Source organism: Schistocerca nitens, chromosome 8, assembly GCF_023898315.1.
Source record: "Schistocerca nitens isolate TAMUIC-IGC-003100 chromosome 8, iqSchNite1.1, whole genome shotgun sequence".
NCBI classification, from domain to species: domain Eukaryota; kingdom Metazoa; phylum Arthropoda; class Insecta; order Orthoptera; family Acrididae; genus Schistocerca; species Schistocerca nitens.
In genome coordinates, this window is record NC_064621.1 from 471,073,836 (window position 1) to 471,101,244 (window position 27,409).

The 27,409-nt window shown below is 42.6% G+C and overlaps 1 protein-coding gene across 1 annotated transcript in view; it reads left to right on the forward strand.

Moving 5' to 3' along the window:
• LOC126198833 (uncharacterized) overlaps positions 1-27,409 on the forward strand; it is a 237,589-nt gene that overhangs the window by 203,750 nt on the left and 6,430 nt on the right. The window contains exon 6 of the mRNA XM_049935412.1: positions 13,894-14,047. Coding sequence (XP_049791369.1) covers positions 13,894-14,047 — 154 coding nt within the window. The remainder of the gene's footprint in view (positions 1-13,893; positions 14,048-27,409) is intronic.

Consider the following 27,409-nt stretch of genomic DNA (forward strand, 5'->3'; position numbering starts at 1 on the left):
GTTTTGGCTGTAGCGTTGTGTCGCAAGCTGAGATATTTTTTATGTATAATATTTGTTTTGTGATGGTGTAGTGTTTTGTATTATTATATAATTGCCCCCCTGAACCGCTATTTCCCATGGTCATCCCGTTAGTTTCATTTTTTTTACCTACTTGATCCTCTGCTACCTTCACTACTTCATCCCTCAGAGCTACCCATTCTTCTCGTACTGTATTTCTTTCCCCTGTTCTTGTCTATCGTTCCCGAATGCTCTCCCTGAAGTTCTCTACAGCCTCTGATTCTTTCAGTTTATCCAGGTCCCATCTCCTCAATTTCCCACATTTTTGCAATTTCTTCAGTTTTAATCTACAGTTCATAACCAATAGATTGTGGTCAGAGTCCACATCTGCCCCTGGAAATGTCTTACAATTTAAAACCAGGTTCCTGAATCTCTGTCTTACCATTATATAATCTATCTGATACCTTCTAGTATCTCCAGGATTCTTCCATGTATACAACCTTCTTTTATGATTTTTGAACCAAGTGTTAGCTATGATTAAGTTATGCTCTGTGCAAAATTCTACCAGGCGGCTTCCTCTGTCATTTCTTACTCCCATTCCATATTCACCTACTACGTTTCCTTCTCTTCCTTTTCCTACTGTCGAGTTCCAGTCACCCATGACTATTAAATTTTCGTCTCCCTTCGCTATCTGAATAATTTCTTTTATCTCATCATACATTTAATCAATTTCTCCGTTATCTGCGGAGCTAGTTGGCATATAAACGTGTACTATTGTGGTAGGTGTGGGCTTCGTATCTATCTTGGCCAGAATAATGCGTTCACTGTGCTATTTGTAGTAGCTTACCCGGGCTCCCATTTTTTTATTCATTGTTAAACCTACTCCTGCATTACCCCTATTTGATTTTGTATTTATAACTCTGTATTCACCTGACCAAATGTCTTGTTCCTCCTGCCACCGAACTTCACTAATTCCCACTATATCTAACTTTAACCTAACCATTTCCCTTTTAAATTTTCTAACCTTCCTGCACGATTAAGGGATCTGACAATCCACGCTCCGATCCGTAGAATGCCAGTTTTCTTTCTCCTGATAACGACGTCCTCCTGAGTAGTCCCCGCCCGGAGATCCGAATGGGGGACTATTTTACCTCCGGAATATTTTACCCAAGAGGACGCCATCATCATTTAATCATACAGTAAAGCTGCATGGCTTCGGGAAAAGTTACGGCTGTAGTTTCCCCTTGCTTTCAGCCGTTCGCAGTACAAGAACAACAAGGCCATTTTGGTTAGTGTTACAAGGCCTGATCAGTCAATCATCCAGACTGTTGCCCCTGCAACTACTGAAAAGGCTGCTGCCCCTCTTCAGGAACCACACGTTTGTCTGGCCTCTCAACCGTTCTCCTCCGTTGTGGTTGCACCTACGGTACGGCTATCTGTATCGCTGAGGTACGCGAGTCTCCCCACCAACGGCAAGGTCCATGGTTCATGGGGGGAGGACCTTGTAGTGAAGTTCATAAAATACGTTAAATTTCCTACGATAAAGATCCTATTAATTTTTTTATATACGGCTAATAGTTTTCGCAAAGAGAGCGAGAGACTACCGAAAATCTCGCGCGACGTGCTTGCGCTGTAGCTTAGGTGGTTTTTGTAGGCCAGTTTGAGGCTGTTTTCTGACTTTATAGGCTGCAAGTGCCGTATATCATATAATTCGTCTAGACTCTGCTACATTCTAACATGTGTGAGGCTGGTTCTGATCTATCGTCCCACAACAGTTGCGCAAGGATAATCTGTGAGTGTTTGTGTTGAACCTACGGCCTGCAAGGTAGGAAGACACTAGCCACCATGCAGAGTTCAGAAGAGTGCAGCAGCACAAACAATGATGTAATCAGACAATGATCTCAATGTAGGTTCCACTACAGTTCCTGTAAATGAAACGTTATCGCTAACAGAATTCAGACGTAACTCTATGTTAGCAAAAAAAGAAAATCTTAGATTTTCGTTATTAAGGTTTATACTTTACTGTAAGTATTTCTTTATGACATATCAATCATAATTGTAATGCATACAAGATGGTAAAATATTGATACTGGGTGTTCATAGCTGTGAAACGAAATTCCTAACGATTGATTCTACGGTACTTTAATAGTAAGATGGTTGATAATCATGATGGGGGTCAGTAAAATACAAACAAATTAAATACAGTTGGAGCCAGAGATATCAGTTAAGCTAAAAATGGACAATGAAAATACTCAGAAGTGAATGGGGTCTATATAGGGTACGTAAATATCACTGCAAATATAATAGCACAGTTAGAACAGTTCAGTAACTTCAGAGTAGAAAGCACTCTACAGTGGCCAGTCAGCCCTTTTCGTTAGATCGGATATTTCACGTTTCCGCTTCAACACATAAAAGTCACTTGGGGTACGCCTGAAGTTGCTTCTACATCTGAAGATTTCTCTCCGTTGAGAACGACATGATGCGTTCTATTTGCTAGGAACTCTTCAGTCCAAGCACACAGCTAGGCTGAAAGTTTACACGCTCGTATTTTATTCATTATACAGCAATGCGGAACTTTATCGAACGCCTTCCAGAAGTAAAGCAAAACGTGGATGCCGGTATCTACTGCATTATGGGTCTAGTGGTCGAACAGTGTGAGCTGGGTTTCACATGTCATTTGTATGTGAAACCAGTGTTGCTTCCTACAGGAGAGATGTTTCGTTCTCCAGTATCGCGACCATAACACATGTTCCAAAATTATGAACAGACCGACGTCAGAGACAGAGCTAGAGGCCTATATAGGGCTGTTCGACGCTTCTTTAAAACGGGAATGACTAGCGCTTTTTTTCCAATCATTAGGAACGCTTCGCTGCTCCACGACGTATGGTACCTATTGTTAAGAGTGGAGCAAGTTCTTTAGCATACTATTTGTAGAGTAGCATTGGTAAGCCATCAAGTCCAGTGGCCTTTGCTCTTTTGAGCCATTTCAGTTAATTTTCTCTCCTGCGTCCAATTTTTTCCAGATATGTCATTCTGACGTTCGTGCGCCGTTTAAAGGAGGAACTACAATGCGATTTTCGTCTGTGAAACGGTTTTGGAAAAAGTTGTTTAGTATTTCGGCCATATTTGTGTCATCCTCCGTTTCGATGACATCATGGTCGTGGGATGTCTGGACAGATGGTTTCAATCCATTAACTGATTTAACGTAACTTCTTTGGATTTTTTTCGAATTTGCTGAACGCTTCGCCCGTAGCTCTCCTTATGATAATTTTGGCTTCATTCATTTTTATTTCAAGTGAAGCTGTCTTTGCTTTCGTAGCAGCTTTCTAACACGGATGTTGAACCACGTTTGGTGTTTTCTGTACCTCAGAACTTTGCTCGGCAAGTACCCGTCTGAAGCATATTTTACAGTCCGCCTGAACTTTGTACATTATACTCAACATTGTTAGTGCTGGAGACGGAATTTTCCTGTTGACCGCACGCGTAATCTGTAATCTGTTTCTTGTCACTTTCTGTGAGCAGAAAGATCTTGCTACCTTTCTTTGTAATCCTATTTGCAAAAAGAACACGACGTACAACCGTACAACAATCAAAGAGTTGCAAAGAGTGCTCTTTCTACAAAGTGGGTCAAAAAATTGGTTGAAAGCTACAATTTCACAGTTACTAGAGCTGTACAAAGAGTGACCTCATGTTACTGTTGAATTCTTTGCAGGTTCATACGTGCGTGTGCGTGAGCGTGTATGTGTGTGTGTAGATTAGATGTATGTGATATGCGTACATTAACGAACGAATAGCATTTAAAAAATTTCAGAAGAGTTTTGCGACTCCAGACAACATTTAAAAGCCAAATGTTGGTTTATTTCTCATGGCAGGCGGCATTCTTGCTTTCGTTTGATATAAGTACGTTTTATTGCTTTCATTTTATTCCTGTGCGAAAATCTGTCCTCGGATAAGGAGTTTAAAACAATTTCGTGCGATTCCCAGTCCCTTCTACCTGCCTTAATCATTTGAGTCTCCCAGTCTGTAGCTGAAAAAATGTAATTTCCACCTAATACTATGATATGAACGGGAAATTTACGCGATGTATTCTCCGAATTTGCTCTCAAATGTTTCGACACTACTGCACCTGAGACAGGGATTCTACAAACCTGGATAGCTGAGTCGGTAAGAACATTGCCTACTAATGCCAAGGGTCCGGGTTCGAGTATCAGTCCAGCTGGTTTTATTTTACCAGAAAGTTCCACAAAAGATCTTGTTTATTAGTAATCTTTGTAATCAATACAACTTATTTCTGTATATGCAGTACAGAACAATATTCACTAGTGTACATATGTTAGCATTTCCAGATAACGCCTCGTGATGGTCTTAACTAGATCGTATACTGTTTTTGATGATAAAGTACTTGTATGTGTCTGGAAAAACACTACATGTACAAGTATTGTCATTTTCACAATAGCTGAAAATCTGAAAATCGTTGTATGTGTGATTGATCACAATTACACTCTACAGTAGCAAGGCGAATGGCTTACTATTTGAAAATTACTGGTTTTTCATCGTCAACTCAATAAATTTAAAATTACATTGTCAATGTATTGCGGGTTTATTTTGTAAATAAACAAACAACCATCGCATTTGATTATAAGCCAGCATGAAAAAATGTTGACAACCTAAACTTTTTAACAAAATTATGCAGTAGATACAAATACCACACAGTCTTGTGGATGTTGAAAGAGATCAGCAAAAAGTGCCGCTTCTGTCTGAAGTGGTTGTGGTTGAAAATAGCACCTTCTAAGACATTGCTTATAAGTTACAAAACTTTTTAAATAACATTATTGTTGGCTGAAGAGCAGTTTCAAGTACAAATTGGTAGACCCTTTTATTCAGTAATGTCGTGACCGCATTTAATAGATGTATTACAGCCAACCGATTCAGACTCTAATGATTGACCATCGAAACTAAACAAACACCCATTATCTTGTTACGAAAGTAACACGTCAAGTTGTCATCAAATATTAATTAAATTTAAATGTCCACTGAGTATTTGATGAATATTGTAAATTACGTAAAACGACAATGCATGTTTAGTCCTTATGGTAACTCATTACAGCCGAAATCGGTTAACTGTAATATACATATTAAATACCATCAAAATGTTTATGAATAGAAGAGTATTTCAACTACATCGTGTGGTCTGGTTTGACGAAGTCAGATGTGATTACAAACAAATAGATTACAGTTCTAAAGAACGACTTGTGCAAAATAATTATTAATAACTATTTGAGTGAAGTTACTGCGCTAAAACAAGGCATTATGGATAAATAGAACCGATTCTCCCCTAAATCTGAAATCTGTCGAAATCATTTGCTGATGCTTATCATTCATATTATTTTATGGGCAACTAGTCTTTTTCCTGTGGCCGTCGCTCATGTATGTGTTTAACACATATATTGAATACACCTCCTCCTGCCCCTCTCTGTGTTCACTTCTTCCTCCCTCTGTCTGTCCACCTCACCCTCCCACCTCTGTCTGTCTCCTCCTTCCCAGTCTCTCTTTCTCTTCATCTCCTCCTCCCCCTCTCTTTGTCTCTTTCTTCTACCCTCTCTTGCTGACTATATATTCCTCCTCTCACCCTCTGAACATATCCTTCTCCAACTGTCTCTTTCCATATCCACCTCCCCTTTCTACCTGCCCATTATTTCTCTCACCTTCCACCTACCTCTTGCATCTCCTACTCATCCACTCTTTTTGTCCATTTCCTCCTCCCTCTCACTCTGCCCATCACCTCTTCTACCTGCCTCATGTCCCAACCATGTCATCGCCGCATGTATACCCTGCAATACAGTTCAATGAAGTGGGCTGATACTACTCCCCCAACACAACTGTCATGAAGGTGAGGCTACATATCAGGGGCTTGAAAATCATTTATTCGCCCCTTGATGTACAGGTCACCATGCAAAGCAGGTCGATACAGCAGGCTGATACTTCTTGTAACACAATACACCTATCAGAGAGTGCAGCCAACATGTTGGGGCCCAGAAAATTGATTCTTGCCCCTGACATATAAGCTTCCCTGCAAACCGAGTTGATTTGACAGGTTGATACTGTTCCTACAGAGCATGCCTGTTGCCCACACAATCTATAAGGGGCTTGCAGCTGGTGTGGTCCTTTTAGTGTTATCGTAAGATCTATACTGTTCTTCTGGGGGGCTATATCTTTTAACATGGGCTGGGGTGTGGTCCTGACATAACAGAGACGCGAAAAAGTCTCACGCTAAAGCTTGTGGCTGGGGTGGCCCTTTTAGTGTTATCGTAAGATCTATACTGTTCTTCTGGAGGGCTCTAGTTTTTAACATGGGCTGGGGGTGGTCCTAGCGGTTAGCTGGCGACGTGGGTGTCCGTCTCTTATCGTAGGGCCTTCTAGCTTAACACGGTTCTGCTATCGGCTTCTGTTCTCGTTTCTCCCCTCGGAACTGCGTCTGTCTCACGGTGGGAAGGTATGACATGCATTTAGGCATTCTTGTGTTAGTCTGTGATATTCCATTTGCTCACTCGTTACTCGTATTACTTTGGTTAATTTAATGTCACGATTTAATCGGAGCTATGTGACATACTACTGGATTTGCTTATCATGTCTGGGTTTTCATGGAAGGTGTTGGATTTGCCTGACACCTTACAAAGATAAGATTAGAATAATTACTGCGCACATGGAGGCATACAAACAATCATTCTTCCCACACTGCATACGTGAATGGAACAGGAAGAAACCCTAATAACTGGTACAATGGCACGTACCCTCTGCCACGCACCTCACGGTGGTTTACAGAGTATAGATGTAGATGTAGGTGCATTGTGCTTTGCCTATGTAACAGATGGTACTTTCGGGTATTGAAGTCATCTTGAGTCACGTCGTCATGAGTGAATTAATGTTTCAAAGTAACTATATTAACAAATTTAGTATTGATTAAAATATTGCCTTCTGCTTTCATAGTATTTACTGCACCGAGGTAGTTTAGCAACCGGACGTATGTCGTCCACAAAACTTCAGTAATGTAAGCAAAATGATGGAATATGACCTATGGGAATCATCTCAAATCAGTTGTGATGGATTACTCCAATGGAGCCGTGCGCTACAAAGCCTACTACACTGATGAGGCGAAACATTACCACCGCCTGGTTATTACTGCGTTGGTCCACATTTGGAACGAAATACAGTGGCAGTTCCGCGTGGCGTCAATTCGACAAGTCCTTAGTAGCCTCTCCCGGAAATATGACACCACATGTCTATGCATACATTATGCAGCTCCTATAAACTACGAACCATTGGTTCGGGGCGCGGAGCTGGCATAGGGTAGTGTCCGAGATGTGTTTCTTCGGGTTCAGAAGAGCCGAATTTGGCGGCCACGGTATCAACGTCACTTCACTATTACTGCAATGCGAACACTTACCCCAAAAATGTAATACCATATGACATAAGGGAATGAAAATAAGCAAAGTACACTAATTTTCGTTTCTAACGATCACTTGCTTCAAATACTGTTCGAACAGTAAAAATGGCAGAATTAAGTCTTTAAACAAGATGCTGAACGTGGGCTTTCCATGACAGTTTACTATCTATCTGAACACCCAGAAATTTGAACTGTTCAGTTTTAATAATCATATGCTCATTCTATGAAAGTTAAAACGTCGGGTTTTGTTGAATTGTGTGCTAGAAACTGTAAAAAATGAGTCTTATTGTGATTTAGCGCTAGTTTCTTTTCTACAAGCCATGAACTTATGTCATGAACTGCGTTATTTGAAACAGAACCAATGTTACACACAACATCCTGTACTACCACGCCTTTGTCATCAGCAAACAGAGATATTTTAGAATTACCTGTAATACTGGAGGGCATATCATTAATACAAATAAGGAATACGAGTGGCCCCAACACTGATCCCTGAGGCAGTCTCCATTTGACGGTTCCCCACTCAAACCCCAAAACACAGCCACTCTCAACACTGTGAATAATGACCTTTTGTTTTCTGTTGTTGAACTAAGAGATGAACCACCTGCGAGATACTCCTCGTATTCCATAAATATCCAACTTCTGGAGCAATATTTTGTGATCAACACAATAATTCGCCTAAGTTAAATAAAAAAATATGCCTAGCGTTCGAAACATTTTGCTTAACCCGTCCAGTACCTCACAGAAAAAAGAGAATATAGTATTTCCAGTAGATAAACCGCTTCTAAAGCCGAACTGTACATTTGATAGCAAATTGCGTGATATAGATTATTCTTACATCCACAGCCTTGTCAATAACTTTAGCAAAGATTGATGGCATAGAAACAGGTCTAAAATTGTGTACATTATCCCTTTCCTCTCTTTTTACAAAGCAGCTTTACTACTGAGCACTTTAATCGTTCAGAAAACTGACCATTCTGGAAGAAAACACTACAAATGTGGCTAAGTACAGAGTTAATTTGTGCAGCACAGTATTTTAATATTCTGCTAGGCACTCCATCATATCCAAGATAGTCATTAGTCTTCAGTGATTTAATTATTGACACAGTCTCCCCATTGTCAGTATCACAGACGAGTATTTCAGACATCAATCTCGAAAAGGAATTTTCCAAGAGAATTATATGATTCCCTGTAGAAACTAAGTTTTTATTTAATTCACCAGCAATGCTCAGAAAATTTTTGTTAAAACTGCACGTATATTCGACTTACCAGTAACAGAAAAATTTTTGCTAGGCACTAACTTTATATTGTCAGCCTTGTGCTGCTGACCGGTCACTTGCTTCACAACTGACCATATGGTTTTAATTTTATCCTGTGAATTAGCTATTTTATTCGCTTTGTAATGACGTATCTGGAGCGGAATGAACTGTTCCATGCCAACCAACATCGATCATGTGAAACCGACACACACGTGTCTCACATGACATCTTGAAACCAGTCAACCAGATGCCGACTTTCTCGATTTCCTAAAAGCATTCGATACTATGCACCCCCTACCCTTATTATCGAAAAATATTATCGTATAAAGTATCAAGTGAATTTTGTGACTGGATTGAGAGTTTCTTGGTAGAGAGAACGCAACATATCTTGGATGGAGAGTCATGGACAGATGTAGAAGAAATTTCAGGTATGCCCTAGAGAAGTGTATTGGGATCCTTGGTGTTCAAATGGTTCAAATGGCTCTAAGCACAATGGGACCTAACATCTGAGGTCATCAGTCCCCTAGATGTAGAAGTACTTAAACCTAACTAACCTAAGGACATCACACACATCCATGCCCAAGGCAGCATTCGAACCTGCGAACATAGCAGCAGCGCGGTTCCGGCCTGAAGTGCCTAGAACCGCTCGGCCACAGTGGCTGGCCCCTTGGTGTTCATCTTGTATATTGATGACTTGGCAGACAACATTAATACACAGTCCAGTCACATTAATATGACAACCGCCTATGCTCGATATCAAAGGTTAGTAACCCCTCACAGATGGCCGGTGGCACCACTGGTTGCAGAGGGTGTGTCACGGGAATGGGGGAATTGATAAAACAGTGCAGCTGTTGTCATAACGCGGAAATGGGGCGATTTGTCTGATGTCCAAAGGGCATGATGATTGACTTTCGCGCCAAGGGTGTAAGCATTTCCGAAACGGCTAAATCTGTAAACCGATGGCTTGTCGCCATGGTTAAAGTACACAAGTCAAAATGGCACTATCTGGAACAGGCACATGGGCAACTGTGGTGCACTACCAGCCATAGGTGACTGCGGAGATGTGTATGGGTGGAAGGACGTGCAACTGATGAACAGCTGACCGCCCAGATGAACCATAGGACTACCAAAAGTGTGTCCTCAACGACTGCCCAGCGAATGTTGCTGCGTATGGCCCTCCGCAGCAAGAGCCTGTATCGTGCACCCACGCTCACTGCTGTTATTCGGCGACCGCAACAGGGCGTCCGCTGGGTGGCAACAGGTGGCCTTTTCCGAAGAATCACGGAAAATAATTGGAAATTTGTGGTAAGGTCTTATGGGACCAAACTGCTGAGGTCATCGATCTCTAATCTTACGCACTACTTAATCTAACTTAAACTAACTTACGCTAAGGACAACACACACACCCATGCCCGAGGGAGGACTCGAACCTCCGATGGGCCAGCCGCTGTGGCCGAGCAGTTCAAATGGTTCAAATGGCTCTGAGCACTATGTGGTTTAACTTCTGAGGTCATCAGTCGCCTAGAACTTAGAACTAATGAAACCTAACTAACCTAAGGACATCACACACATCCATGCCCGAGGCAGGATTCGAACCTTCGACCGTAGCGGTCGCTCGGTTCCAGACTGTAGCGCCTAGAACCGCACGGCCACTACGGCCGGCGCCGAGCAGTTCTAGGCGCTTCAGTCTGGAACCGCGCGGCCGCTATGGTCGCAGGTTCGAATGCTGCCTCGTGCATGGATGTGTGTGATGTCCCTAGTTTAGTTAGGTTTAAGTAGTTCTAAGTTCTAGTAGACTGATGACCTCAGATGTTAAGTCCCATAGTGCTAAGAGCCATTTGAACCATTTGAACCTCCGATGGGGTGGGCCTTGCGGGCCGTGCCAAGGTGGCCTAGACCACACTGCTATCCTGTGTGGCGATGAATCACGTTTTTTGCTCCATTGGACAGGATGTATGGCACGAAACGTCCTGGGGTCTAGGCCAGAGGAGGAAGCATGATGGTTTTGGGAATGTTTTCATGGCATTCCATGGGAGATATCGTCATCCTAGCCAGACACAATCTATCAACACAAGTACGCATCTATTCTTGGGCACAATGTCCACTTCTATGTGCAGTTTGCTCTTCCTCAGTACAATGGCATCTACCAGCAGGACAAGGCACGGTGTCACACAGCACACAACATATTGCAAGTTTGTAATAGCACCTGGATGAGTTTACCATATCCCCTGGCCACCAAACTCCCCGAATTTAAACACAATCGACAATCTGTTCGACCACCTCGACTGGGCTATTTGCATTGTGAAGGCTCAAGTGAGAAATCTAGCGCAGCTAGCCACGGCACTGGAGCACCATGGCTCCATATCCCTATCGATACCTTGCAGAACCCCACTGCCTCTCTTCCAGCACATCTCACGGCAGTTCGCGCTGCAATAGATGGTTGTTCAGTCTTTTGACAGTTGTTGTTGTTGTGGTCTTCAGTCCTGAGATTGGTTTGATGCAGCTCTCCATGCTACTCTATCCTGTGCAAGCTTCTTCACCTCCCAGTACCTACTGCAACCTACATCCTTCTGAATCTGCTTAGTGTATTCATCCCTTGCTCTCCCTCTACGATTTTTACCCTCCACACTGCCCTCCGATACTAAATTGGTGATCCCTTGATGCCTCAGAACATGTCCTACCAACCGATCCTTTCTTCTGGTCAAGTTGTGCCACAAACTTCTCTTCTCCCCAATCCTATTCAATACTTCCTCATTAGTTATGTGATCTACCCATCTAATCTTCAGCATTCTTCTGTAGCACCACATTTCGAAAGCTTCTATTCTCTTCTTGTCCAAAATATTTATCGTCCATGTTTCACTTCCATACATGGCTACACTCCATACAAATACTTTCAGAAATGACTTCCTGACACTTAAATCTATACTCGATATTAACAAATTTCTCTTCTTCAGAAACGCTTTACTTGCCATTGCCAGTCTACATTTTATATCCTCTCTACTTCGACCATCATCAGTTATTTTGCTCCCCAAATAGCAAAACTCCTTTACTACTTTAAGTGTCTCATTTCCTAATCTAATTCCCTCAGCATCACCCGACTTAGTTCGACTACATTCCATTATCCTCGTTTTGCTTTTGTTGATGTTCATCTTATATCCTCCTTTCAAGACACTGTCCATTACATTCAACTGCTCTTCCAAGTCCTTTGCTGTCTCTGACAGAATTGCAATGTCATCGGCGAACCTCAAAGTTTTTATTTCTTTTCCATGTATTTTAATACCTACTCCGAATTTTTCTTTTGTTTCCTTTACTGCTTGATCAATATACAGATTGAATAGCCTTAGGGAGAGGCTACAACCCTGTCTCACTCCCTTCCCAACCACTGCTTCCCTTTCATGTCCCTCGACTCTTATAACTGCCATCTGCTTTCTGTACAAATTGTAAATAGCCTTTCGCTCCCTGTATTTTACCCCTGCCACGTTTAGAATTTGAAAGAGAGTATTCCAGTCAACATTGTCAAAAGCTTTCTCTAAGTCTACAAATGCTAGAAACGTAGGTTTGCCTTTCCTTAATCTTTCTTCTAAGATAAGTCGTAAGGTCAGTATTGCCTCACGTGTTCCAACATTTCTACGGAATCCAAACTGATCTTCCCCGAGGTCATCTTCTACTAGTTTTTCCATTCGTCTGTAAAGAATTCGTGTTAGTATTTTGCAGCTGTGGCTTATTAAACTGATTGTTCGGTAATTTTCACATCTGTCAACACCTGCTTTCTTTGGTATTGGAATTATTATATTCTTCTTGAAGTCTGAGGGTATTTCGCCTGTTTCATACATCTTGCTCACCAGATGGTAGAGTTTTGTCAGGACTGGCTCTCCCAAGGCAGTTAGTAGTTCCAATGGAACGTTGTCTACTCCGGGGGCCTTGTTCCGACTCAGGTCTTTCAGTGCTCTGTCAAACTCTTCACGCAGTATCGTATCTCCCATTTCATCTTCATCTACCTCCTCTTCCATTTCCATAATATTGCCCTCAAGTACATCGCCCATGTATAGACCCTCTATATACTCCTTCCACCTTTCTGCTTTCCCTTCTTTGCTTAGAACTGGGTTTCCATCTGAGCTCTTGATGTTCATACAAGTGGTTCTCTTTTCTCCAAAGGTCTCTTTAATTTTCCTGTAGGCAGTATCTATCATACTCCTAGTGAGATAAGCCTCTACATCCTTACATTTGTCCTCTAGCCATCCCTGCTTAGCCATTTTACACTTCCTGTCGATCTCATTTTTGAGACGTTTGTATTCCTTTTTGCCTGCTTCATTTACTGCATTTTTATATTTTCTCCTTTCATCAATTCAATTCAATATTTCTTCTGTTACCCATGGATTTCTACTAGCCCTCGTCTTTTTACCTACTTGATCCTCTGCTGCATTCACTACTTCATCCCTCAAAGCTACCCATTCTTCTTCTACTGTATTTCTTCCCCCCATTCCTGTCAATTGTTCTCTTATGCTCTCCCTGAAACTCTGTACAACCTCTGGTTCTTTCAGTTTATCCAGGTCCCATCTCCTTAAATTCCCAAATGGTTCAAATGGCTCTGAGCACTATGGGACTCAACTGCTGAGGTCGTTAGTCCCCTAGAACTTAGAACTAGTTAAACCTAACTAACCTAAGGACATCACAAACATCCATGCCCGAGGCAGGATTCGAACCTGCGACCGTAGCGGTCTTGCGGTTCCAGACTGCAGCGCCTTTAACCGCACGGCCACTTCGGCCGGCCTTAAATTCCCACCTTTTTGCAGTTTCTTCAGTTTTAATCTACAGGTCATAACCAATAGATTGTGGTCTTTTGACAGGTAGCCATATTAATGTAACTGAACAGTGTAAGAACTCGATATTTTTGTACATATTACATGGCAATAGATGAAGAAGTTGAAAATAAGATAAAAACTTAGCAAAGAATGGTAGTTATCTTGGGAGCGGAAAGAACACAACAGATGGGAAGAATCCACCCGCTATGTCAGATTTTATGCAAGTGAATTTTCAGATAATTCCAATTATATTGATAAACAGAACTTAATGGAGTTTGCAGTCGCTATGCACTGACTGTTGGTTGACGACACACAGAGGGGTTTTGGATCGTGGCTGAGAAGACAGTATTTGTGTGCGGAAGTGACACCGTGTGGTGTGTTGTGCCTGCAGCGGCAGCCGGCGCTGGTGGCCCAGTGGCCTGCCGCCATCGCCATGCTGTTGCTGTGTGGTCTGGGGCTCACCGTGGCTGCCATCGCCGCCTCTGCCTCTGGACAAAGGCACCTGTTGCTCCTGCTACCTGGTCTGACCACCATCATCGCTGCAGGTAAGGAAAAAAAATTAGTAACTTTGGAGACATCGTGAAGGGAATCCCACAGGGATGAAATTAGGGTCCACTCCTACTCCTTGTACAGGGTGAACATTAGTTAAAAGCGACAAACTGTAGGAATGGATTCCTAACTGGAAATGGAGCAAGAAAGATTCTATGAACAAGGGTCCAAAAATGCATCATTGCCATGATAGATGGCACTGACAAATGAAAGTTCCTCTGATCTGTCTGTAGCCCACAGATTATGCTTATTGATGATGCCACTTCTCATAAACGTTGCTTCTTCAGTAAAGAGGACTGATCACAGAAATCCCATAATTGTGATGGCCTGGTCCAAAAACCATTGACAAAATCCTTTCCATAGATGGAAATCTGCTGCTCATAATCCTTGCAATCGTTGCATGTGATAGAGCCAGTAGTGTTTGTCATGCAGGTTACACTTTGAGAGAGAACAAGTTACTCTCTCGCCTATTTTTCACATACAGAAAATTAGTCAAGATTTTATTACAACCTGACACACCTTGAGTGAGACTCTACAAAGTTAACAGTCTGAGCAGACGTTAATGGAGCCTGGTAAGGCGCTAAAATCACAAGGTATTTTTATAATTCTCAGCTCATAGTAATGGCATGTTGGGAGTTGAAAGCAATTGGCAGCGAGCCCATTCCTTAGTGGATCTTGCAGGACAGGCCCACAGCCATACAGGGCAGACAGGGCAGCCCCTCGTCAAGATAAGACTCCAGCAGAACAATGCCACGATTCCTGGTGCAGCGCCAGCAGAAGCCTGGGCTGGAGGTCTAAAGAAATGCATCTACACGTGGAGTTTAAACCGGGCACTGTGTGCAGAGCCACACGCAATAAAAATTCGTGTGTTTTGTTGTTTGCCAATAGTTCAAATAGGCCAGTGAACCACTTCCCTTCGCCACCTCAGTTGTATAAGAAAACTCGTTCATCTGAGAAATGTTTAGAGATAGAATCTTTATCATACCTCATAGCTAGGACTAACAAGCTCCAAGGCACAGGCGATTTAGATAAAGGTCTTTGAGATTGTATCTGTTCGCTTGTTGTCATGGGAAGCAACACGACTTCATAAAAAATCATCTCTTCCCCCTCTGCGAAAACTTAAAAAAGCCAGTAATTGGTGGTTTCTTTTTTTCCCAGACACAGGTTTCTTAAATCTTGCCCTCGTTCGACATGAGATTGTGCTGTCATGTGGGAGGGGAGATTTAGCGCCTCCAGAGCCTTGTGATTGGCTCAAGACGGGGTGAAGGCGGTGTCGTTCGTGCTCTTTGCAGGATCACTGTAATGGGAGGAATGTTATTATATTAACGAAACCTAAATGTAAATGTCATAATTGTATTGGTCGGATGCCAGTGGTCCGTTACTTGAGTGTGTAGGAGCCTCTCTATTCATTAACCAGGGCAGGTAACACAACAAAGGCCGTCTCACGTCTGTAAAATGCCGCAAGCACCACAAACGCCGATATTTTACCGTCCCGTCGAATTGGCACTTTCCATTAACCAGGGTGGGAAGCATTCCAACGGACATGTGATGTCTGTAAGATTCCGTGAGAGCCATCAACCCCTATATTATACCGTCTTGTCAAACTGGCACTTGAGGTTAACCCTGCTTTTCTTCTCTCGGTACATACTAAGTATTCAAACGCTAACATAGAAAATTGAGGTGGCTTGGGAAGTATGGTTGGTTGGCCTTGGCCACAAACAAACAATTCAGAATTGCAAAAAACCATCAAATTAAATTGAAAAGCGAATTGTCTCCTTATAATCAGCAGTTTATATTGGCAGTGGATTGATAGTTACAGTTGTGTTTGTCACCTATTGTTTAAGATAAGAGGACACGAAAGACAACGGTATCAGGCTAACGTCTTCCATTATGTGCTTTCAATGATGATGATGATCATCATCATCATTTAAGACTGATTATGCATTTCAGCGTTCGGTCTGGAGCATAGTCCCCCTTATAAAATTCCTCCATGATCCCCTATTCAGTGCTAACATTGGTGCCTCTTCTTATGTTAAGCCTATTACTTCAAAATCATTCTTAACCGAATCCAAATACCTTCTCCTTGGTCTACCCTGACTACTCCTACCTTCTCCTGCTGAACCCATGATTCTCTTGGGTAACCTTGCCTCTCCCATGTGTGTAACATGACACCACCATCTAAGCCTGTTCGCCCTGACTGCTACATCTATAGAGTTCATTCCCAGTTTTCCTCTGATTTCCTCATTGTGGACACCCTCCTGCCATTGTTCCCATCTACTAGTACCTGCAATCATCCTAGCTACTTTCATATCCGTAACCTCAACCTTATTGATAAGGTAACCTGAATCCACCCAGCTTTCGCTCCCATACAACAAAGTTGGTCGAAAGATTGAACGGTGCACAGGCAACTTAGTCTTGGTACTGACTTCCTTCTTGCAGAAGAGAGTAGATCGTAGCTGAGCGCTCACTGCATTAGCTTTGCTACACCTCGCTTCCAGTTCTTTCACTATGTTGCCATCCTGTGAGAATATGCATCCTAAGTACTTGAAACCGTCCACCTGTTCTAACTTTGTTCCTCCTATTTGGCACTCAATTCGTTTATATCTCTTTCCCACTGACATTGCTTTCGTTTTGGAGATGCTAATCTTCATACCATAGTCCTTACATTTCTGTTCTAGCTCTGAAATCTTACTTTGCAAACTTTCAATCGAATCTGCCATCACAACTAAGTCATCCGCATATGCGAGACTGCTTATTTTGTGTTCACATATCTTAATCTCACCCAGCCAGTCTATTGTTTTCAACATATGATCCATAAATAATATGAACAACAGTGGAGACATGTTGCAACCTTGTCTTACCCCTGGAACTACTCTGAACCATGAACTCAGTTTACCGTTAACTCTAACTGCTGCCTGACTATCTACACTCCTGGAAATTGAAATAAGAACACCGTGAATTCATTGTCCCAGGAAGGAGAAACTTTATTGACACATTCCTGGGGTCAGATACATCACATGATCACACTGACAGAACCACAGGCACATAGACACAGGCAACAGAGCATGCACAATGTCGGCACTAGTACAGTGTATATCCACCTTTCGCAGCAATGCAGGCTGCTGTTCTCCCATGGAGACGATCGTAGAGATGCTGGATGTAGTCCTGTGGAACGGCTTGCCATGCCATTTCCACCTGGCGCCTCAGTTGGACCAGCGTTCGTGCTGGACGTGCAGACCGCGTGAGACGACGCTTCATCCAGTCCCAAACATGCTCAATGGGGGACAGATCCGGAGATCTTGCTGGCCAGGGTAGTTGACTTACACCTTCTAGAGCACGTTGGGTGGCACGGGATACATGCGGACGTGCATTGTCCTGTTGGAACAGCAAGTTCCCTTGCCGGTCTAGGAATGGTAGAACGATGGCTTCGATGACGGTTTGGATGTACCGTGCACTATTCAGTGTCCCCTCGACGATCACCAGTGGTGTACGGCCAGTGTAGGAGATCGCTCCCCACACCATGATGCCGGGTGTTGGCCCTGTGTGCCTCAGTCGTATGCAGTCCTGATTGTGGCGCTCACCTGCACGGCGCCAAACACGCATACGACCATCATTGGCACCAAGGCAGAAGCGACTCTCATCGCTGAAGACGACACGTCTCCATTCGTCCCCCCATTCACGCCTGTCGCTACACCACTGGAGGCGGGCTGCACGATGTTGGGGTGTGAGCGGAAGACGGCCTAACGGTGTGCGGGACCGTAGCCCAGCTTCATGGAGACGGTTGCGAATGGTCCTCGCCGATACCCCAGGAGCAACAGTGTCCCTAATTTGCTGGGAAGTGGCGGTGCGGTCCCCTACGGCACTGCGTAGGATCCTACGGTCTTGGTGTGCATCCGTGCGTCGCTGCGGTCCGGTCCCAGGTCGACGGGCACGTGCACCTTCCGCCGACCACTGGCGACAACATCGATGTACTGTGGAGACCTCACGCCCCACGTGTTGAGCAATTCGGCGGTACGTCCACCCGGCCTCCCGCATGCCCACTATACGCCCTCGCTCAAAGTCCGTCAACTGCATGCTACCAGTGTTAAAGACTGCGATGGAGCTCCGTATGCCACGGCAAACTGGCTGACACTGACGGCGGCGGTGCACAAATGCTGCGCAGCTAGCGTCATTCGACGGCCAACACCGCGGTTCCTGGTGTGTCCGCTGTGCCGTGCGTGTGATCATTGCTTGTACAGCCCTCTCGCAGTGTCCGGAGCAAGTATGGTGGGTCTGACACACCGGTGTCAATGTGTTCTTTTTTGCATTTCCAGGAGTGTATGTAGAGAACTTTAATTGCTTGAAAACGTTTGCCTCTTATTCCATAATCTCGTTGAACAGACAACAACTTCCTCCTAGGAACCCGGTCATATGCCTTTTCTAGATCTGTAAAGCATAGATACAATTCCCTGTTCCACTCGCAACACTTCTCCATTATTTGCCGTAAGCTAAAGATCTGGTCCTGACAACTTCTAAGAGGCCTAAACCCACACTGATTTTCATCCAATTTGTCCTCAACTAATAACAATACCTGAGAAGATTTTACCCACAACGCTGATTAAAGAGATACCTCTGTAGTTGTTGCAAACTTTTCTGTTTCCATGTTTAAAGATTGGTGTGATAACTGCTTTCATCCAGTCTGATGGAACCTGTCCCGACTCCCACACCATTTCAATTATCCTGTGCAGCCATTTTAGACCTGACATTCCACTGCATTTGATGAGTTCCGACTTAATTTCATTCACCACAGCCGCTTTATTGCACTGCAATCTACTGACCATTTTCTCCACTTCCTCAAATATGATCCTATTTCTATCATTCTTATCCCATTGTATTCGTACATCGAAATCTGAAACATTACTGATCGTATTTTCACCTACATTGAGCAACTCTTCAAAATATTCCCTCCATCTGCCCAAGGCATGAACATGATTCACCAGCTGTTTTCCTGACCTGTCCAAAATACTTGTCATTTCCTTCTTACCTTCTTTCGAAGACTGCTAATTACACTCGAGAATGGTTTTCCAGCAGCTTGACCCAAAGTCTCCAACCTGTTTCCAGTCTTCCCAAGATTTCTTCTTGGATGCTGCAATTATCTGTTTGGCTTTCTTTCTGTCTTCAACATAACTTTCTCTGTCTACCTGAGCTTTAGTATGTAGCCATTTTTGATACGCCTTCTTTTGCCTTTTACAGGCTGCCTTGACTGTGTCATTCCACCAAGCTCTTTGCTTCATCCTACCTTTACACACTACTGTTCCAAGACATTCTTTAGCCACTTCTCGTACTGTGTCCCTGTACCTTGTCCATTCCTTTTCCAATGACTGTAATTGACTACATTCAACTAACTGGTACCTTTCTGAGATCACTGTTATGTACTTGTGCCTGATTTCCTTATCCTGAAGTTTCTCGACTCTTATCCTCTTACATATGGACCTGACCTCCTGCACTTTCGGCCTCATAATACCAATTTCACTGCAGATTAAATAGTGATCGGTGTCATCAAAGAATCCCCTGAATACACGTGTGTCCCTCACAGCCTTCCTGAATTCCTGATCTGTTATTATATAGTCAATGACAGATCTGGTTCCCCTGCCTTCGCAAGTATACCGGTGAATGTTCTTATGTTTAAAAAACAAGTTTGTAATTACTAAGCCCATACTGGCACAGAAATTCAAGAGTTGTTTCCCTTTCCTGTTGGCCTCCATATCCTCTTCAAATTTACCTATAACCTTTTCATACCCTTCTGTTCGATTTCTAATCCTGGCATTAAAATCAACCATGAGCAGAACACTGTCCTTGTCCTTTAACAACTGCATCACTTTCAATGATATTTTCGTCAATAATGTTAAATATAATCCTCATCACGAATCAAGGTACTCACTACAAAGAGAAGTTTTACGCATGTTATCCATTTATAGAACGCCGGAAATCTACCTCATGCACTTTGGCATTTAAAATAACTATAACTCGGAAAAACGATGTATAACTGGACTAACAATGCCAGCAATTAAATTTGCACTGTCACGCGGGTCTTTTCACAATGTTTCTACAATAAACCCCAGCTCGTCTGCACATATGAACACTAAACAACTTACCGAGATTCAACACTGAAAACACGCGACCAGTCGGCCATCTGTGCGATTAAATTTTGAAAACACAACATCAGGAATTCTCGCAAGTGCAAAACCGTGCACCGAAATCGCTTTCCCATCAGATCGAGATAGCATAATGTCTCGACAATTCGGCCTTCTGTCGTTTTAATGATCGTCACAGTTGTAAATGAAACTTGCCCACAGGTTCGAAGTCACTTCCTACTCGTATATAATACTTGCCTGTAATAGTTGCAAGATATGGCTCTAAGCACTATGGGAGTTAACATATGACGTCGCCAGTCCCCTAGACTTAGAACTACTTAAACCTAACTAACCTAAGGACATCACACATATCCATGCCCGAGGCAGGATTCGAACCTGCGACCTTAGCAGCAGCGCGGTTCCGGACTGAAGTGCCTAGAACCGCTCGGCCACAGTTGCGAGATAACCTGTCGCTACTCGGATGCTATTTCAGTTACTCAGAGCAGTGTCCGAAAAGCGTTAGTATTCCGAAAGTACTGGCACCCCCTCCACCGAACATATACGTCACCACTCGTGAGACACATTAGACGTATTCGCTTTGAAAATAAGTGAAAACCAACGAACTGTAACAGAGGAACCTAACTCATTACATACTTTCCTCTATTACTTTTTTTAGATCACTGCTAAAATAAATAAATAAATAAATAAATAGCTGTTAACCTAGGATTATTTTATGTCTTTTACCTAGCAGACCAGTATGAGGATTCCCGACTGACATGGCCGTTCCGTGCACGTTTAACCCTTCTAATACCGAGTATTGTTTGTTACACTGAGTAGGCCTACCGTTGGGGTCTTTAGTGACCCTAACGGAATTTATTTTTTATTAAGGATAGTTTTAATAATGGTAGAATAAAATCACATTCCTTATTTTTTCCACAATCTAAAACATGATGTCAGTGACATTACATTAAATTAAAATGCATATTTTTTAAAATTATTTATTTCCGTAAAATTTACAAATGATTCTCATGAAACTACAAACATTTTTGATTAAATTCCGAATTGACATTTATGACGCATTACACTTACAGCAATAAATTGCAGAGTGGTTTTTACACACGTAACATCCACATTTTGAACATTTATCGGTGAATTTTCTATCCTCAGACCTTTTACCAAACGGACACCTTCCTCTTTTTTTGTCTGTACTGTTGATGGAAGTACTGGGGAAATAATTTTGTCTGGCTTTCTTCTGACGAGCTGCTTTCCTAATTCTATGAGAAATGCGCGTCTCTTGTAGTTGGTCCTTTCTGCCCAGTCTGGTGCCAGATGTAGCTATATGATAAATGCATTCAGTGCACTGATATCAATCATGTTGTAAAGTAGTACCTTTGGCCACCTTCTGCTCATCCTCTTTGTAGTGTACGTTCTAACCAGCTTGTCCATGGTATCTACTCCTGATTTATTATAATCCGGAACCATTACTGGCTTGCATTCTTCACGATCTTCTATTTACTTCCTTGAATGCATTGTACTGAGCAAAGTTACAACTTTTCCCTTTTTCGGACAATATGAAACAATTGAAGCATGCTCTTGGAATCCAAAAATAGATGAATATTTGACTCGACCTTTGGTCTGAGTGAAAGCCTGTGGTAGTTCTCCTTTATTTTTTTCTAATTGTTCCTAAGCGTGTGAGATTGATTTTCAGAAGTTCTCTCGCCAAACTAAGGCTAGTGAAAAAATTGTCAATTGTTACATTTTTGCCACTGTTTTATAAGCCTTTCACCATATCTAAAACAACTGTCTTGCCTTGACCAACTTCACGAGATTCATTTTCTTGTCGACCAGTGTAAAATTGGAGACTGAGAACGTAAGACGTTGCACTATCACATACAGCCCATAATTTCAACCCATATTTTCCTGGTTTTGAAGGAATATATTGCCTAAATGGACATCTATCACGAAATTCCAAAACTTGTTCAGGAGTTGTTACGTTGCTGTGGGAACATATGCTTCTTGAAATGTGTGTGCCCACATTTCAAATATTTCTCTAATGGGAGCCAGCTTGTCAGGAGCACGGTTGTGACGTCTCACATCTGCGTCATCAAATCGGATGAACCTTGAAATTTGCGTAAAGTGATTTCTAGCCATTGCTTCACTAAAAATGGGTCTACCATCCTCTTTGTTCCACAGATGTGTAACTGCTTCGTTATGGGCCTTGTAAGCACCAGCTAGGATCAAGACACCGATAAAGCACTTCAGTTCAATGGCATCTACTGGTTTCCATTTACTACTGTAAACAAGATTTCTCTCTTTGTTAGTCCACTTTATAATTACATCAACAATGTTTCTCCTAAGAAACAACTGAAAAGCTGATTCTATGGAGTGTACATTTAAAAAAGAATGGTTCAAATGGCTCTGAGCACTATGGGACTTAACATCAATGGTCATCAGTCCCCTAGAACTTAGAACTACTTAAACCTAACTAACCTAAAGACATCACACAACACCCAGTCATAACGAGGCAGGGAAAATCCCTGACCCCGCTGGGAATCGAACCCGGGAACCCGGGCGCGGGAAGCGAGAACGCTACCGCACGACCACGAGCTGCGGACTACATTTTTCACTGCGAATTTTGTTGGACCTGGCTTTACTCGCATTATGTTCCATCTCTCTTCTCTTCCACAAGCTCTTCTCAGCTCGTCTTTTATGCCACAGTTCTTCTTTGTTTTTAGACCTACACGAAATAAAAAAAAAATTAAAAATACAAAGGGTATATCTTGGAGCTAGACCCTAACGCACATTTACAAAAGTACAATGTGTACTTACATATAACAGTCAGAAATATGTGTTACTTCCTGTTCAGGCTGGACACCTACGCTGTCCAAATCTTCTTCTCAACTTCCGTCTGATTGAGGAATATTCTCTCCTAAGACGTCAATTTTTCCATCAGAAACTATATCGCTGATATCACTATTTGATTCTCCAGATAGAGGGTTATCCTGCAGTAATATTTCAAGCACTTCGTCTTCGGAAAGGCGACGAGACATTTTCCACTAAATGCAACACACACAATAGTAGTCTCCACTTGTATGGAACAAATAACTGTCGGCTTATAAAGTATTGGCAACAATGACACGTTACAACAATATTTACAAGAATAAAACAAAGGAAATACAGCAACAGTTACGGATTGAATGCAGCATTATTGGGTAATAATACCGGAAGAGAGAGATAGGGTCGCATTTAACCCCAATGGTATTCAGCAGTTCTCTCTTGATTTTCTGCAAAACTAAATATTTTCAAAAAGTTATATTAATATATTACAAACCCATTACTTAATTCAGGAAAAGTCCGAATTTTTCATAATTTTTAGGAATAGGAAATAAGGTATATTTTACAGAAAATTGCGGCCTGGGGTCATTATAGACCCCACGGTTTTAGGAGGGTTAAGCTGACGGATGGTCTAGGTCCACGCATATTGTTCTACAAACTTCGACATATTCTCTGCTTTCTCTCGCAAATGCCACAACAACGTATGCAACTTACAGCTTCGTACTACCCGACAGCTTCCCGTTCTTGAGAGTTCACTGCCTTCTATATGTAACGTCCAGATCTCCGCCGGCCTAGTGTCATTTCAAGTGCTCACACTTACGTTAATTGAAGTACATCTACATCCACACTCTGCAAGCCACCTGACGGTGTGTGGCGGAGGGTACAAAGTAAATTGTTTATTCACCTCACCTTATAGAAAATTCGAAATTCTTCTTTTCGTATTTTTGTGGAGTGTTTAAATTATTATCATTACAAAAAGTACTTGTGGCTTTCAATGCAAGTAAAAATAAAAGTAGATGAAGAAACATTTATACGTTGACACGTAACATAGTAATTACTTTGAAAGGTAGACTTGGTGGGACTATTTAAATGATTGAGAATGTTGGCATAATTGTAGTGTTCTAACAACATTTATTATTTCCGAAAACAGACATAAATTATGCTGAACAAATTATTGACTGAATACTGTAACCAAGTAACAGGTGATTTAAGCCTACACTGGACAAGATCCTGGGTGGCAGAGATAGTTTAACTAGTGGAGTGAGTCAAGTGCTCTGGCCCTAAAAATGTGGATAACACAATCTGAATTGATCTGACGCTGAGGGCAGACTTCGATTGATCAAATCTACTGAAGATTCTCTACATAGGTGCAGCTGAGAGCAAGTGGCGATTGAGATCTGTACGTTACCCTGTTTGCTTTGTGCGGTTATGTAACTTGCAGCTGGCGGGATGTGTGCGGTGGAGGTGAAACTTGGAGGCGGCATCTGTGAATTGATCGTGGACACGAAAGAAATGCAAAAATCCCACGGTCTAGCGACCAGGCAGACGGATCGCAATTTACTCTCTACCAGAGCCCTGAAATCATGGTAGATTTCAGTGTGACACACCTGTTCGCTGCTCGTATCAAGGACCAATTTGGCTCAGTTATACGACAGAGCACACAATGACACCAACTGTCGAGACTGGTAAACCAAAACCGAATAAGTATGCCCTCGGCAAACGAGTAGTCCGAGATGTTTGAAGTCACACTATCGGTACAGTAAGAACTTCACGACAGGCTCCCCAGTCTAAACTACTCGCAAGTGAAGTCAGTCTCAGGACAGGTCCCAAGTACCAACCACACATGCCAGAGCTTCGACTAGAAGTGCTTGCCAGACCAAAGTCCTGCACCCCAGTGCTTCGCACCTCTCTAGATAAAAAATCCGTTTTCCCGCAAAGTGCACGAACGACACCACGTGCACCCCATCTTCAGCCAATCACAGAGCTCTAGAGGCGCTAAATCTCTCCTCCCAAGCGACAGCATAAACTCATGTCGAACCAGGGCAAGAATTAACAAACCTGCGTCTCTAGAAAAAAAGAAACCGCCAATTACTGGATCTTTTAAGTTTACACAGAGGGGGAAGTCGATTTTTTTCAAAGTCGTGTCTCTTCCCACGGCAACAGGCGAACAGATAGAATCTCAAAGATCGTTATTAAAATCGCCTATGCCTTAGAGATTGTTAGTCCTAGCTATGAGGTGTAATAAAGATTCTATCTCCAAAGGTTTCTCAGACGCCGGAGGTTTCTTATACAACTGAAGCGGCCGGAGGAAGTGGTTCACTGGCGTATTTGCACTATGAACTAAGAAACATAAAAATGCCTCATACTTTTAGCGCCCTACCAGTGTCCATAGACGTCTGCTCAGGCCGTTAACTTCCTAGAGTCTCCCTCAAGCGGCATCAGCTTGTGAGGAAGTCTTTAATAATTTTCTATACGCGAAAAATAGGTGAGAGAGTAACTTGTCCTCTCTCAACTGAGAGCAACGGATTTTTGTGAGGTATTGCATTCAGTTCCCGTCGCTATGTTCTGTCGGAAACTGGTTAAGATAGGCCTGTTTCTAATGATGGCAGCAATCAGTATCGTGTAGGAAACCAACAGTCATCTGCAAGATGTGACATTTGTCTCCAGTCCCTGTTGCTTGCGACGTTCTAACGATAACTGTTCCTACACTGTGTTATATAGCTACGGGTGATATACTATTTCTTGTACACACATTGGTGTTAAGACACCAACAAAAGATACAACATCGTTCATGGCGAGGTCATGGGCATATCCAAACACGTTTACTCTTTTCTTTCATTATGTCACCTATGTGCGTGGACCCTGCGTTGACTCCCTACATCACACTGTCGAAAACACACCACTCCACAGCTATGACTTACTTAAGGGGTGGAGGGTCACATGACCTCCTAGTAACAGTTACACAGCTACTACGGGGTTCCAAAGCGACCTGTTTGCTCTTTCAAGATAAAAGGTTCTGCGTTGTGGCCCTAAACGGGCCAATCTGGCTCGACCGACCGCCATGTCATCCTCTGTCAATGGCATTATCATACGTGGTACGGAGGGACATGTTTTCAGCACACTGCTCTCCCCGTCATTGTTGGATTTCTTGGCACTGGAACCACTACTTCCGACGAATAGCTCCTCAGTTGGCCTCATGAGGCTGGGTGCATCCCGTATCAGTCCTCCCACCACAGAAAAATACTTCGTAATACCAGGAATCGAAACCAAGTGACCCTCATGGCATCATCCGCTCTGACGACTCAGATATGGATGTGGACGCTCTTTTAAGGGGATGACTAATATTTTGCCCAGTGAGGTTAGTATTACTTTTATTAGGCACAACGGCTTGATTTTCACTGGCGATGATCTGCGTGGCAGAAACTGGTGATCAATACGTTTTTATTCGTGCAACACCGTTTCATTGTGGTTATGAATTTCTCTAAATAGCTTGACCCACGTTTTAGCCTATAACGACCCTATCGCCCTTTCCCTGTACTCATATACAGGGTATTCAGCTGCCCCTACGTAGGGGCTTTATGCAACTCGAATATCTTCAAATACAGTGCATAAGATTTTCATATTCTCTCGCGCGGTACTTATAAACTACTGGTTCTATAAAAAAATAGAGCAGCACATGTTGGAAGGAAATTTAATGTAGCTACATTTCGTACAAGGATGTGTTTTCGCTAGAAACCGTAGTTCTCGAGTTATTCAAGAAAAAGTACAAAAGTGACCTTAAAACGCGCCCCACTCCGACGCTCACCTGCCACCAGTCAGGATTTCTAGTACGTCCTTCGTGGCACTGTGTAAAAGTTTGTGACTGCACGAATTATTTCACACGTTCGATCTTTTTTGGTCTTCGTTGACTGGCCTTTTTTCGCCGCCGGCATAAAACTGACATTTGTATAGATTTTGTCTAATAATTTTATGAATTTTAGCAGAATAAAGTAAACAATGACATCGTTGTATTCGTCATGCCTTCTGATTGCGAAACCAATGTGCATGTAAGAGTTAAGTTTGGAGCGAATAATCAACGTAATTACAAACAACCCTTCTGGAGGAACATTCTAAACTGATCATTATAGCAGAGATTGAAAATACCGCTTTAGCTGTGAGGCAGGGGCAGCGGAATCACCCATTATAGTGCACTCTTTGCGTTAGTTTTTTCGAGAGTCTACTATTTGCTGCAACTTTGTCTTATAAAACGTCTAAAAGCATAATCGCATACCAAAAACAACAATGTTTGCACTTGTAACACTAAATGAAACTACAAAACAATCTTTGGCTAATGTTGACAACATGTTTATTTCATTAAAATTTACTTTGGCTATCGAACTTGTTATGAATTCCTTAGCAGACGTTGTATTT